Source organism: Neolamprologus brichardi, chromosome 13 (genome assembly GCF_056152115.1).
Source record: "Neolamprologus brichardi isolate AB-2024 chromosome 13, ASM5615211v1, whole genome shotgun sequence".
Classification (NCBI taxonomy): Eukaryota; Metazoa; Chordata; class Actinopteri; order Cichliformes; family Cichlidae; genus Neolamprologus; species Neolamprologus brichardi.
The window spans coordinates 10,216,877-10,231,795 of NC_142116.1; the positions used below are offsets into that span (position 1 = coordinate 10,216,877).

The 14,919-nt window shown below is 41.3% G+C and overlaps 1 protein-coding gene across 1 annotated transcript in view; it reads left to right on the top strand.

Annotated features, from left to right (window-relative positions):
• Nucleotides 1-14,919, top strand: part of pcnx2 (pecanex 2) — a 36,938-nt gene that overhangs the window by 20,506 nt on the left and 1,513 nt on the right. The window contains exons 25-39 of the mRNA XM_006783657.2: nucleotides 218-326; nucleotides 413-542; nucleotides 1,753-1,811; nucleotides 1,942-2,157; nucleotides 2,236-2,489; nucleotides 3,245-3,478; nucleotides 3,856-3,959; nucleotides 5,569-5,713; nucleotides 5,827-6,057; nucleotides 7,727-7,884; nucleotides 7,997-8,113; nucleotides 9,932-10,104; nucleotides 13,342-13,508; nucleotides 13,606-13,680; nucleotides 13,838-14,014. Of these exons, the coding sequence (XP_006783720.2) occupies nucleotides 218-326; nucleotides 413-542; nucleotides 1,753-1,811; nucleotides 1,942-2,157; nucleotides 2,236-2,489; nucleotides 3,245-3,478; nucleotides 3,856-3,959; nucleotides 5,569-5,713; nucleotides 5,827-6,057; nucleotides 7,727-7,884; nucleotides 7,997-8,113; nucleotides 9,932-10,104; nucleotides 13,342-13,508; nucleotides 13,606-13,680; nucleotides 13,838-14,014 (2,349 nt within the window). The remainder of the gene's footprint in view (nucleotides 1-217; nucleotides 327-412; nucleotides 543-1,752; nucleotides 1,812-1,941; nucleotides 2,158-2,235; nucleotides 2,490-3,244; nucleotides 3,479-3,855; nucleotides 3,960-5,568; nucleotides 5,714-5,826; nucleotides 6,058-7,726; nucleotides 7,885-7,996; nucleotides 8,114-9,931; nucleotides 10,105-13,341; nucleotides 13,509-13,605; nucleotides 13,681-13,837; nucleotides 14,015-14,919) is intronic.

The window sequence follows — 14,919 nt, forward strand, 5'->3', positions numbered from 1 at the left end:
TGCGATTGAAAGGTGTGTTTTTGTGTGTTTTATGTGCAGCCATTGACAGAAACCAAAGAAAGTGTGACTGAAATATGTAACCTTCAGTTCTGTTAATATGTGCCTGTCGTGAACCTTGCAGAATAATTAGAGCGTATATGAAGCTAGGCAGTTAAATAAGGCTGTCGCTGCTGTGCGGCTCTCGGAGGATTGACTGTGTACTAATCTTTCTGTCCAGATGCGTGAGCTGCTGCTGAAACTCCATTTCATCCTGGTTTACATCGCTCCCTGGCAGATCGCCTGGGGCAGCGCTTTTCATGCCTTTGCTCAGCCGTTTGCTGTGCCTCGTATCCTTTCTCTAAGACCTGCATGTGTGTGAAAGTACATCAGTGCCTGTTTTTACTTTCCTTGACTGGCGTGTGTGTGCGTCTAGACTCAGCCATGCTGCTGCTCCAGACTCTGCTCACCACAGTTTTCTACACTCCACTCGCCCCCTTCCTGGGCAGTGCCATCTTCATTTCCTCTTATCCGAGGCCCATTAAGTTCTGGGAGAGAAACTACAAGTAAGGGCCTGATGAGGAAATTAAGTGAATGTGCCGTCAGTCTCTCAAATGGTCCCGATTAAGGAATTCTTGAAAATTAAAGAACAGGTCATTATCAGTATAGCTCATGAAAATAAATATGTTTAGCTTTTACTAAAATTTTCTCTGTGCTGCAGAGCTGTCGTTTCTAATTAAAACAAACTAATGAGGTAGACTTTTATTCTGTTGCATGGTCCTTTTTTACAAGTTTGAATTGCACAGTCCAGCTGCAAATGTGGCTAAAAATAGTCCTCATCAGTTAGAGTAATTTTAATTAAAAACTACAATACCCAGCTGTGTTAAAAAAAGGATTTGCAGTTGTGAAAAAACTATTTTTCACATGTCTATGCAATTTTTTGAAAAGCTTATTATACCTCAGGGTTCAATAGCTTATAGTACCACCTTTAGCAGCAATAACTTGAGGTATATTCTGTATGACTTTGTCAGTCTTTCACATTGCTGTGGAGGAATTTTGGCCCACTCTGTTAAAGTTTGATATATAGAGGAGCACATGATCAACTGAGTGACTACAAGGTGTCCAGACCCTATAGCTCATTTTGTAGAAGTTGTCTTTGATTAGGCTTTCACATGGTTAAATGGGCTTACGTGGTAGGATAAATACTGAGTCGTGACTTCCTTCTCCAGTTTGTTATTTGCACATCTGTTTTTTCATTTACTGAAGAAGCAATCAATCTTTGTCTTTTGAACTGAGCTTCTGTCTCACACTTAGCTGCTTGCACAATAAAGTGTCTTTGTTCCCTCTTACTTATTGATGTGAGAGACTGCACGCATTCAGCACCCTGAGAGCACGCCAGAAATACTCCCACAGCTTTCATGTGCAAGCTTACCCCACGACTATATTTAGGTGACACTGCCAGTGTTCGACCTGAAACCTTGAAATCACTGACAGCATCACCTCAGCTGGAGTGAGTTGAAATAGGAAGTGTTTGCTCAAGTTGTCACTGTGAAGCTCAGATGAGCAGCAATGCAACATGACACAGAAAGTATAGCAGAACAGTCACAGCAGAGCAGGAATAAAGTGAAATAAAAGCATACAGTAGTTTTATAGTGAGACACTTCATACGGGATTGCATGATATATTTTATCAGCTTTTAACCTGATGTATAAGCACATACAGGAAAAACATTTGGTCAATGTTGCACAGATATGCTTCTTTGTGTGTTCCTTGCAGCACAAAACGTATTGATAACTCCAACAGCAGGCTGGTGTCCCAGGTGGACAAGGAGACAGGTGAGCTTTAACTAGACTATCAAATTAGTTAAATTTATTTCATTCCCCCAACACAAAGAACACCTTGTATTTTAGTATCAGATAAGGCAGCAAGCACATTTGATCTGTTTTGCTGGCTCTTCTTTTGCAGGTTGCGACGATAACAACCTAAACTCCATCTTTTATGAGTACCTGACTCGATCGCTGCAGCATTCGCTTTGTGGTGACCTCATGCTGGGCCGATGGGGCAACTATAGCGCTGGGGACTGTTTCATCCTGGCTTCTGACTACCTCAACGCCCTGGTCCACCTCATAGAGATTGGCAATGGTTTGGTCACCTTCCAGCTGAGGGGTTTAGAGTTCAGAGGTAAAGTACAGCGATCCCATCGCGTCTCTGGCAAAGGTATCTTATTGCTTTACTTATGACTCCATGTCTCTATCCCAGGGACGTACTGTCAGCAGCGCGAGGTGGAGGCCATCACAGAGGGCGTGGAGGAAGATGACGCATGCTGCTGCTGTGAGCCGGGCCACTTGCCTCACATGCTGTCATGCAACGCTGCTTTCAACCTGCGCTGGCTGGCTTGGGAAGTGATGGCCACCAAGTACCTGCTGGAGGGTTACAGCATCAGTGAGAACAATGCTGCCACCATGCTGCAAGTGTACGATCTTCGAAAGCTGCTCATCACCTACTACCTAAAGGTACATTTACACTCCAACCTGAAGTTTCCAGAATCACAGAGTATGTGCGTTTACAGGGCATCAAAACATTTCAAACTATATTGCTAAAAAAGTGTTTGCTCGCCTGCATTCACACGCACACAAACTTGAATGACATCCTGTTCTTAATCCAAAGGGTTTAATATGGCGTTGGCCTGCTCTTTGCAGCTGAAACAGCTTCAACTCTTCTGAGAAGGCTTTCAACAAGATTTCGGAGTGTGTTTATGGGAATTTTTGAACATTCTTCCAGAAGCATATTTGTGAAGTTAGACACTGATGATGGACAAAAAGGCTCGGCTCGCTGACAGCAACATGTGACTGACTCCAGAGAAACCTGCAGTCACTGTTCTTACATGGGAATTTGCTTTCCACTTAAGATCAGATTTTTGTCATGTCAAATAAATTCAAATGAATCTCTGCTATTAAAGGGAACCCTGCACGGTTTAATAATGCATTCACCCCTGATGCATTCAGTCAGCCTCACTTCAGAGGCAGGCTGAAAATGGAAAATCAGCTTGTCTCAAAAGGCTCTTAAAGAGTTGCCTGCACAAAGGTTAAGCAGTTTAAATGACAAATTAATTAGCATCTTATGCATTAATCACCATTACAAATAGCAGCATGGCAATAAGGGACTCTAGACATCGTGAGCAATGCAGTACGTACAAGAGCACGTCTTCCTTTTGAGTGAGTATTATGTTTTTACTTACTGACCCGTTCTTTCTCAATCTCCTTTTCAGAGTATCATCTACTACTTGGTCCACTCTCCCAAACTGTCTACATGGCTCAAGGATGCCACCATTCAGGAGGCGCTGCAGTACTACACCAAGTGGCACCACATTGAGCGCGACCCACAGGTCTTTAGCGTGAAGATCGATGAGGACTATGTGCATTGCCTGCAGGGGGTGACGCGCGCCAGCTTCTGCAACGTTTACCTGGAGTGGATCCAGCACTGTGCTGGGAAAATGGAGACGGTACGTCCCTTTAAGACTGTTCTATTAAACATCGTCTTGTGAGTTTCAGTTTACACTCTGCTGCAACTTAATGTGGTTATAGTCATGAGCCCAAACGCTTAAAATGCTGAAAGAAGAAGAAAAACTAGAATATATTTCAGATTTGAGAAGCTGGAAACAGTAATGTTTTACGTCTCCTTTAAGGAGTTTAGTTTATTGTCATTCTGCTTTTACTTGTTTAGAAATCTGACATGAGTAAGAAAGAAAGCAAGAGTTGCACAGTGAAAATAAACTGCTGCAAATTGTCATACAATACTTGTAATGCTTGAATCTATACTTACTTTTATCTCCGGCCCATATGCCATTGCCTTCATCCGTGTGTTTGTGCTTATATCCAGCCTGTGGACAGCGATGAAGACTCTCCTCTGGTCACTCTGTCTTATGCTCTCTCCGTCCTGGGGAGGAGATCCCTTGGCACTGCGTCACACAACATGTCCAACAGGTAAGCCTGTCTGACTCAAAAACAGCACACATACACTGCCTGGCCACAAAAGTGGTCACCACCTGGATTTAACAAAGCGAATACATAAAAGCCCTCTGTTGCATAATTACTGCATTAATCAATATGTTTCAGCTGGCAGAGAAGACTTCATGCAGCAGTCTGACTCTCCCATCATCAATGAGAGAATTTGACTAAATAAATAAATAAATAAATCCAATTGTGGTCAGAAATAAATGCTGTGACAGTTAAAGGCTATCAAAGCTGAAGGCAGTCCAGTGAAATATTAGAGTGCGTGACTGGTTTTGGCTGGCCTGCAATCCCTCTGTGAAGTGAGCTGTGTGGAAATATTATTAAGGTCTTTATACAGCATAGGCTTATGCTCATCACTTTGAGCAAATATTTGGTAGCCCATTAGTCTTTCATAGAACTCGGTGTGAGCAAAGTGTTTATTTGTGCCTCCATTAGCTGAAGTTACACAAGAAAGGCAGAGGTGCCGTCATGTAACAGTAAGACGGTTACAGCTGCTTAATGTGCTTCAGTTGTAAACATGTAGAAATGTTTGACTGTGTTTAAAATCTATTCAGGTGTGACTTTTCTATGGGAATATTATGAATTTTTAGTTGGTTTATTTGCTACAATGTGTCATTTCTTTAGCTGAAGGGTGTTTTAGGACGCAGGAAAAGCGCAGTCAACAGTGATTTTTCTCTACTTACTTACTTTTTCTCTACAAGGGCCTGATATCCACTTACGAGGACATTATACTGCCACTGGTCTATCAAAATTTGAAACAAATGTCCTCATATGTGGATCTCATTTTTCTCAAAAACAAAAATTAGGTAAAAAAAAAAAACAATCTGGTAATTCTTTGCTTTCACATTCATCAGGTCCTAATCAACCCAAATAGCAAAGAAAAATTAAAAATGCATGCCATGAAAGAGTTCGGGTCTTAGGAGGTGAAATCGTTCATTCCCTCAGCTATTAGATTACTTACAGGGATCATTTTTAGGCATTTGTTCTTCTTTGTCTATTTATTTATTTTTAATACATTTATTTATTCTTTAAGAATCTGTTTTGCTTTGACCTCATTCTTTGCTGATCTCTACCTTGACAATGTGTATATACTATAGATTGTGGGTAAGTTGCGAACAAGTTGCCCTTTTGGGACTGATAAAGTTATCTGAATCTGAATCTAATTTTAAAACCCTGTGTGTTGTTAGAGTGTCGACCTCTTCAGTCTGCTTCCTCTCCTTTGTGCACTTTGGCAGTAGATAAACTTATTCCATTAAAATAAAATGAATGGAAACCAATGAAATTAAATGCTTACGCTAAATTGATCTTCAAAACACAGTAAAAATGTTTCTGTTGCATTTAAGATTACATGCACAAATTCTTGGAACGTCTGTCTCATGTTGTACATATTACCCGGTGCTAAACAGAAACGCCAGAAGGGGGAGCCAGTGGATAAATCTTTAAACATCCCCGTCATTCAAACATACCTCTGACTCTGCAGTGTTATTATGTCTTGTAATCTAATCTAAAATATCCTTTATTTCTCTATCTTTGTGTTTCCTTTATTTTCCCTCTCAAATCCCTCCCTTCCTCTTTAAAGTCTGGAATCATTTCTGTACGGTTTCAACACCCTGTTTAAAGGCGACTTCCGCATCGCCACTAAGGATGAGTGGGTTTTCACTGATCTGGACCTCCTCCAGAAGGTGGTGGCTCCTGCAGTTAGAATGAGCCTCAAATTGCATCAGGTAAAGTGAGAGCATGTAGCTTTTCAACCTTTAGTCTCAAACTGTACTGGAATTACACATTATAGAGCAAACATTTCCTTCAACACTTCATGATGACTTTCCTGCGTTTGCAGGATCACTTTACCTGTCTGGAAGAGACCGAGGAGGCATCTATCCTGTACGAAGCCATCACAAACTACCGCAGCAACCTCGTAATCTGCCACGAGAGCGATCCCGCTTGGCGTAAGGCTGTGCTGTCAAGCCGTGACACGCTGCTCACTCTGAGACACATGATTGATGATGGCACGGACGAGTACAAGATCATCATGCTGTACAAACGGCACCTCAGCTTCAAGGTCATCAAGGTAAAATAAGTTTAATTTTCTGGCTGAATGGCTAAACAGCTAAATGCTGTGTGCACAGTGTGACAGCCTCCTGCCTACCTATGAGGAGAAGGTTGGTCTCAAAGGTTTGGCAATAAACAAACCAACACCATCACTTTTCCATCTGTATGATAGAACATAATCGTGGCTTCTTTTGCTTTTTAATCTTAGTGTAAATAAATCACGCAAATTTGAATTTCTTCTGTTCAAACTACTTTTAATTCTGGAGTTGCTGCTTTCCCTTCAGGATGTAAAATGGACTTTTGAAAATGCGCACATCTGGATAACATACACTCATCATCTCATGGTATTTCTGGGCTTTTAATGAGTTCTTTGAGCTGTTTTTTTTTTCCAAGGTGGAATGATTGCACAGCATACTTCTTTAATGACTTAAAAAAAAAAACAAGATTTGGAAGTATGAATTTATTTTGGATTTTCTCTAATCCACACAGGGTCAAAAGTATATATAAAGGCTCAAACACTCAGTTAAATATTTTAATCAGTGGCGTTAAAAGTTCTTCAGTGTCGTTTAACTCGACAAGGCCAAAGCCTATTAACTTCATGTTGGTGATCTTAGTTTCTCTTTGCCAGCATAAAAAGGATTTGACCAATCCTCAGAAAAAATGGGAAGGCCAAGGAACTCAGTGAAGGAGGAGAATTGTAGATTTACACAAGTTGGGAAGGTCTCCAGACTGTACAAGTACAGGTATCACTATTTTGCCAAGGTCTTGAAGAAGACCCAATCTGTCACCCTCAGATGAGAGAAAACGTGAATTTTAGGCAAATCCTAAGAACCACCGAGGCTCAAACTTGTCACTAAACTGCATGTAAATTGAGGGCACCGACCAACTCCTGCTCCAAGATCAGCACCTTCATGATTAACTGAAATTTACAGCTGTCCACATGGACAAGCCAAATATGTTCTGACAAAATGTTTTATGGTTAGAGAGAAATTCTGCTATTTGGCCACAACGACAAGGGATACATTTGGAGGAGTAAAGGAGAAGCTTTCAAACCCAAGAACACTGTACCAACTGTCAAGCATGGTGGTGGTAGCATCATGGTCTAGGGCTGTTTTGTTGCAATTATATCATCTCATGTCAACAGCTGGGTGACTGAAACTTGGACACAATTTGTTGTCCCAACAGGACAAATATCCCAAATGCAAATCAAAACTCATTTTGGAGCTGATAAAACAGGCTAACATTAATCTTCCCACAGCCCTGCCCTCAACCGTATTAAAAAATTGTGGACTACACTTCAAAGAAGGTCCTGTGCCAAGAAACTAACCAATGTAAATGAAGTCTACAAATTCTGCCAAGAAGAGTGGTCACATATCCAGAATTATTCCAGAGGCTTATTGGTGTCTGCCAAAAGCACCTGGCTGACATGGAGTTAGAAATCAGTATAATAGGTCAATTTTAAAGTTTACACCACTTAAAATAAGATGATGATTACAAAGGAACAGCTCATTCCCATGATCCTAAGGCCTAAGGCTGCCCAGATGTTACAAAATCCACAAAGGCCACAGCATTGTCATATTCACACATTGCTTTTTGTATAAAACAAACAAGGTGTTCTCTGGATCTTCTCTCGTGTTTGGACTTTGTACTCCTGTATGATTGTTTCTATTTTTTCCGTACCTCTTCAGATCAATAAGGAGTGTGTGCGAGGCCTCTGGGCAGGACAGCAGCAGGAGTTGATATTTTTAAGGAACCGAAACCCGGAGCGAGGCAGCATCCAAAACTCAAAGCAAGCACTGAGGAACATGGTCAACTCTTCTTGTGACCAGCCGCTCGGCTACCCCATGTGCGTGCCAAATTATTACACAGAAAAATCTTAATTTGCTTCAACAGAAGTATTTAGCCCACTCACATAGACGATTTCGCTGTTTCCCTTTCTTTCTTTTTGTGTTTTTTAGGTACGTGTCACCTCTGACAACTTCATACGCGGGAACACACGGTACGCTACGCGGCATTGGAGGAGGGGCTTTAAGCCTGGATGCCATTCGTTCCTGGCTCTGCTCTAAATGGCTGCGGTCAGTACATTTTGTCCCACTTAAGTAGAAAGTACAGTTTGTTATTCTTTTTTCATCCTTGCCTTCCAGGCTCAGCCTTTTCCAAATCTCTTCCTGTGACTGTGCTTCAAAATTAGGGTTTTTTTTCACATGCTAAAGATAAACAGAAAACAGACTTTATTTAGTTCTCTCTGATGGGTAAGAAGATGATGCTGTAAGTTGAAGGTCATGGGTTCAGTCTGGTTGAACCATGAGCCTCTGAGGAGTCTTGAATAACACACTCTTTATTTGGAATATTTGGAGGACAAAAACTTTCACATTTCTTCTAATCATCTAGTTGATTTCATCTCTGAAACTGGGGCAAAATCATTTCAGGAGAGAAGATTTGAATCTCTGGACTAGCTAATTATCTGCTGCAAAGACTGCAGAAAGTAAGTTGCAGTAGTTTTCCGGCACACGGTGCATGTTCAGTGTGGCCCATCACATGCCCAGTGGACAGTTGCAGTTTATGACGGTGCAATTGCTTCATGTGCATCAGATGCAGATGTTATGGATTTTCCTCTTGATATAGTATGCATTGAAATTCACTGACAAATGCCTCTAAGTGTCAGCAGCTCTTTTTTACCATCATTTTGTCTTTTGCTTTAGTTTGACCATTGTTTCGATGGCACTGTTTACTTACTCATTGTTTGAAATCGTCTCCTTATTCGGTGTTTTCAAAGATTGTATTTTTATTTGCGTTGATTACCCTAGTTTGCCACAGAAGCTGCCTGCTCATTTCAAAGAGGTGAATAAGAACAGAGATGAGTACAAAAGTATTGTGGTTACTCCTAATAAGTATATATTCTCTGTTTTTCTCCAGGCGTTTTCTAAAATGCATCATCTACTTAATAGCATTTTGTAAGTCACAAAGATTACATATCAGAAATCTGATACATATCTATATAGATTTCTGAGCTGTTACAGAAGGCCTTATGTCTCCGGGACAAAAGAGGAAAAAGTTGGGATAAAGCAGTTTATGCCAGCTTCCTAATGCTCTTATTCAGCTGGTTACATTTAGTATAAATCACTCTGGATAAGATGCAAACTGCAGTGTAATGCTCTGGCTGCCTGCTTAGTGGGAGCCTTGCCTGCTCTGTGGATTTACAGATATTGACTTGGAGGTAGTCAGCGCTGCGAAGAGGCTTCTCTGCCAACTTGATGTAGTTTTAAATACATGTACAGGGACAGTGCGAGTGCATGTTTGAGAGAAATAGACAGCTGGATTACAGAGTAAGAGGGAAGCTGAAAGCTTTAACTCTCTGCTTTGCTATGCAGAAACCTCCTTCTCTTGGCTCTCTCTTCCTTCAGCCCCAGTTTCATCCTGCCTTTTGTTTCTCTCTCCATCATTTACACAATACCTTCGGTAGAGCTTACCGTACAGGCGCTGCATTAACCTCTGCAGGTCAGCTAATGGTGTGTGTCTTTGTAACTGCGCAGTTCGCCCTTAAGCTTCTTGGGGCAGAGTTTTCCTTTCAGATTAGATTAGTTTGTTAAGCCTGTTTCATCCGCCTTGACTGAGAGGTGTTGTCTTAATTCGACTAAGTAGAAAAGGAGATAAGGAGATGGATCAAGCCTCCCCAGCCAGAACACATTTAACTAATTTAAGAGGAACACCACCATCACCACCACATATGTTAGCACAGTTATGTAACATCTCTGAGTGTGTGTGTGTGTGGTTTAAGCAGTGCTGATAGTTAAGGCTCTGTAAATTTTTGAACGTCCCCTTGCCTGTGTGCATCCCTTGCACTGATGTGGACATGAATAAATAAATCAGAGCTGTGTGCTCGTGTTCTGCAGGGTGCGTAAGGACAACCTGACCAGCTGTAACAGCGGCATGAATATGGAGGATGTGGACTGCGGTGCCGGTGGGTCGTCATCGTTGAGCCACAACCGCCCATCCTCTGTCACATCCAACAGCCTGAGCCAGCACAGAGCCAGGACGGCACACAGCCACAGACACCGCAATGCTGGTACAAATTCCTCTGCTACAATCTCGATCTAAACCTAATAATGCTCGGGTTTTGTTTGTTTTTAATCACATGAACAAAGTCAAGCTATGTAACTTTTCAAACCTAAGCCCACCCTAAATTATAGTCTGTTACACTGCCTACCCTCTGACCCTGCTTTATAAAATAATATGTAGTTTTATATTATATTTGAAACAAGCAAAGGGAATATAAACCTATCAGAAAAGTGTTTACTAGCGTCAAAGGTGAATTAAGCAATAGTGTCATTTTCCTATAGTTCTATACAATCAGACTAATTTTTCACTGGGAGAGGTTTTCCCGCTGCAGGAAAGACTACTCTGTGCAATCATATGAAAAACTAAGTACACCTGCACTGCTCCCAGTAGCATTAAGGTCGTACTGAGTAGATCCAGGTGCTGTTAATCAAATGCATTTGATTAATTGATCATCAACAAGTGTGGCTGCCTCTATGAAAGCAGATGTTTTGGCAGTTTGATGGTCTGGAGCCTTCAGGTGTGTGTTAACACAACGCCACGATCTTCGAGGAGTGAATGACGAGTGAACATCTCAGACTCTACAGGCCCCACTTACCATGTTAAATGTTAAGGTTAATGACAGTATGATTAGAAAAAGACTGGCAGCACAGCTTAAGTTTGCAAAGTTGCATCTGAACAAACCACAAGACTTCCAGAACAATGTCCTGCAGAGAGACAAGGACAAAGTGGAGATGTTTGGTCATAATCGAAACCACCATGTTTTGCAAAAACTAAACACAGCATATTAGAACGTACACCTCATAACAACTGTTAACCACGGTGGTGAAGAGGTAATGATTTGGGTGTGTTTTGTAGCCACAGCGCCTGGGAACCTTGTGGTTTTTGAGTCCATTATGAATTCTTTTGTGTGTCAAAGTACTCTGGATTCAAATATGAGGCTTTTTTTTTCTCATAGCTATGACTTGAAAGAAATTAGGTTTTTCCACAAAACAACGATCCTAAGCATAGCAGCAAAACTCCAACGGAATGCCCAAAAAAGAAAAGAATTAAGGAAAATGGGACAAAGTCCAGACTACAACCCAACTGAAATGCTGTGGTGGGACAAAAATAAATCTCTGGAAACCTCAATAACCCGAGGCAATGTTGTAAAGAAGAGTGGGAAAAATTCTTCCACAATTATGTGAGAAACCGATAACGTCACTCGTGCAGCAGAAGGTGTTTCTACAAGCATGAGATTAACTCAGTTTTTCGCATGTACCTAATGAATAGGCTGCTTACTTATGAGGTAAAAATAAGGTCAGCTTTTGAACTCTAAAGCACTTCAGATTCCTGTTACTATTCCTCCTTTGACAGCAGGTCAGGAAAGTTAGCTGTAACTTCCAGATATAACAAAGGCGTTATCCTCTTCCTGTTCGGAATGCACATTCAAGCCTTTATTTTCCCAGGATACTTCATACCCAGTGGTATAAATTGTATCACTTTATGATTAATACAAGGCGTAACCATTGCAAACACAGTTTGTTCCATTATTCTATAGACACTACACTGTGATATTTACATATGAGGACAAAATAATCAGTCCCCCTATAAAATTGTCTTTATAAAGCTACAGATTTTCACCATAGCATTTCTAAACATACTATTTTTTAAAATTTGCAAACAATAACAGGATTATTTCAGAAAACACAAAAATACAAGGGCCAAAATTATTAACCTCCCACTGAGCCATAGTACAAACCACTGCTGAGCAACTGTGTAATGTTCAAAACTTGTAAAATCAAGTTAAAATTGATGGGTCTTGCAATTTAAATGGCCTGTATTTGTATAGTGCTTTACTAGTCCCTAAGGACCCCAAAGCGCTTTACACATCCAGTCACCCACCCATTCACAAACACATCCACGCACTGGTGATGACAAGCTACATTGTAGCCACAGCCAGCCTGGGGCGCACTGACAGAGGCGAGGCTGCCGGACACTGGCGCCACCGGGCCCTCTGACCACCACCAGCAGACAACGGGTGAAGTGTCTTGCCCAAGGACACAACGACCGAGACTGTCCAAGCCGGGGCTCGAACCGACAACCTTCAGATTACAAGCTGTCACTTGAGAAAGTGTCATGCCATAAACAAAGAAAATCAGTTTCAACTTGAGAAAAATAATTTTCGATACTCACAAAGCAGGAGATGGATATACAAAGTTGTCACTTTTTTCCAAGTGTAAAGAAGAGGATTGAAAAGTATCATCAAGAAATACAAAGAGAGCCACACAGTACAGAACAAACCTGGCAGAGATAGGAGGCAAAAGATATTAAGTACTCTGGAAATAAAACTACTGAGAGATGTGTGTAAAGACGCCAGAACAACTGCCAAGACATTAGTAAATGACTTAGACCGGTTGGGAATTGTAGTCTCGGTAGAGACCTGCACAGGTATGTACTCGGTGCAAGAAAATCTTGATTTCTTCAGAAGAGATGCCTTCAAGTCATACTGAAGTACACTAAGAACAACCTGGACAAAGATCAAGCATTTTGGAAGTGCGCCCTTTGGTCAGATGAGACAAAACTAGAGGTCTTTGGCCACAGAGATGCTGTTCATGTTTGGAAAACATGTTTGGAGGGAAGAGACGTACAACCCAACAAATAACATCCCCACAGTGAAACATGGTGGGAGTATTATGCTGTAGAGATGCTTCAGTGCATCTGGAGCTGGGACTCTCATCAACCTGGAAGGAATCATGAAAAAAGAAGATTTTCTTTGGAACAAAATCTCAACCAGTGAGCAGCAAAACTGCCCTGTGTCATCGCTTTGTCTTCCAACAACCCAAAACAAGTGTTTGAGTTGAAATTTTCACTGGCTATAGTTTTAGATGGTTTTAGTTCAACTCTGAAAGTTATTTACCCAGTTTACTTAAGATAACATTATAACAACTTTGATCACCACTTAAGGAAGGAAATGTTAGTCCAATAACTTTTGGAAGACTGTGTATAAAAATCCAAACAGTTACTGCAATGCTTTTGCTAAACTCTTTGAATTAAAAATGAAAGTCTTCATTTAACATCTTGTTTTTTTTTTTATGGTGGTGTCCAAATACTTAGAGGTACCAGTGCTTTTATTTTTTAAGAGACCACAGAGAGCCACATAGCTAAACTAAAATCCTGAAGTCAAATATAACGTGCTTTTTAAATTGTACATTAGGTTATTAGATCTTGCGTTTCATTACAAATGTTCACGTTTTTACTTCTACAGCCAGGAGAGAGTACCGCAGTCGATCAGTGCAGCCTCAGAGTCAGCGCCCCCCTGTCAGCAGCCAGTCTGGCCCAATCCTGGACTCGGGCTCCAACAACGGGATTGTCCAGCGTCTGTCTAACAGTCAGCTGTCCTTTAACACCTCCATAGCTTCTATATTCTCCCAGGTATGCGCACACATTGTAAAAAGCTTACTTTTCTCGGTTGCAGCTGCTTTTGTGCTCCCTTACTAAGAGTGTAAAGAGGATTTTTGTCTGTCTCCAGGTCCCTCGTCTCTCAGGGGCAGGTGGCATCAGCGCGCAGCTTCAGGCAGCGCAGCATCAGCAGCGCTCCAGTCAGGTAGGAACTGTACACTCCTAATGCGGCATGCCTAAACACATGGCCGACAGATGGAAGATCTGAAAACTGAGATTCTTGATGTTCCTATAAATCACCTTAGTGTTTACTGTATGACATTATAACAGAACTGCAATATCTCCGCTCCTTGTGGTGCCAGGTCTCCTCATCTTCATCCACACTCAGCTTGCTGTTTGGGAAGCGTAGTTTCTCCAGCGGCCTGGTTATCTCCGGGTTGTCCGCTGCTGAAGGGGGCAACACCACCGATACACAGTCATCCTCCAGTGTCAACATCGCCATCGGGCCCTCGCATAGGTCCAGCAGCAGAGCCACACAGGTGGGTGGGGAAAAGAGCACTGACTGAATTTTGCACCCACTTAAGTCTAGTTTCCACAACACAGCTTAGACTAGGTAGGCAGCAGTTAGATGTACACATATACAGAAGTTTGACTTGCTTGTCAAAACATTTGAACACCCTGTACCACTGGGGTTCTTTTGTAGAGGTTTTAAATACTAAGGGAACAGTTCAACATCTTGAGAAGCTTGTTTGCAGTTTTTGCCAATAGATAAGAGACTGATATTTCTCTCACATCCAGTGTCTGTCTAAAAGCACAGCTCATTTTTATTGTTTGAGAAGATTCAATTGGATTTACAATTTTAATATTAGACAGAAATCAGAGTAAATACGACATGCAGTTTTTGAATGATGATTTCATATAGTAAAGGGAAAGAAAACCCTACCTGGCCCTGTGTGAAAAAGTAATTGCTTTTTTGAGCCATTCAGAGGTGAACTTGCTGCTGCATAATCCAAATATATTTGAGATTCAAGGACAACCTGAGCAAAATTCATGGTTGTATCAATCACAGTAAATAGTCCCAGTCCTGAAGCAGCCAAGCAGCCCAATACCCTCACACAACTACCACCATGTTTGACTGTTGGTATCGTGTTAATTTTATAAAATGTTGTTCACTCAAACCTTCCAAAAAACTACATTTTTTGTCGCGTCTGTCCACAGAATATTTTCCAAAAACTTTTTAGGGATGTTTTGGGGCAAATGTGAGATGAGCCTTTTTGGTCAGCAGTGGTTTTCTCCTTGGACGTTTTCCAAGGCCAGTCTCTTGCTTTTTTGTTGACACTGTAGTAAGTGAGGCCTGGAGTTCTTTAGATGTTGGTCTGAGTTTTTTTCTGAACTTCTAGAATAGAATATAGAATAATTATGGTAGGCATGCCACTCCTGGGAA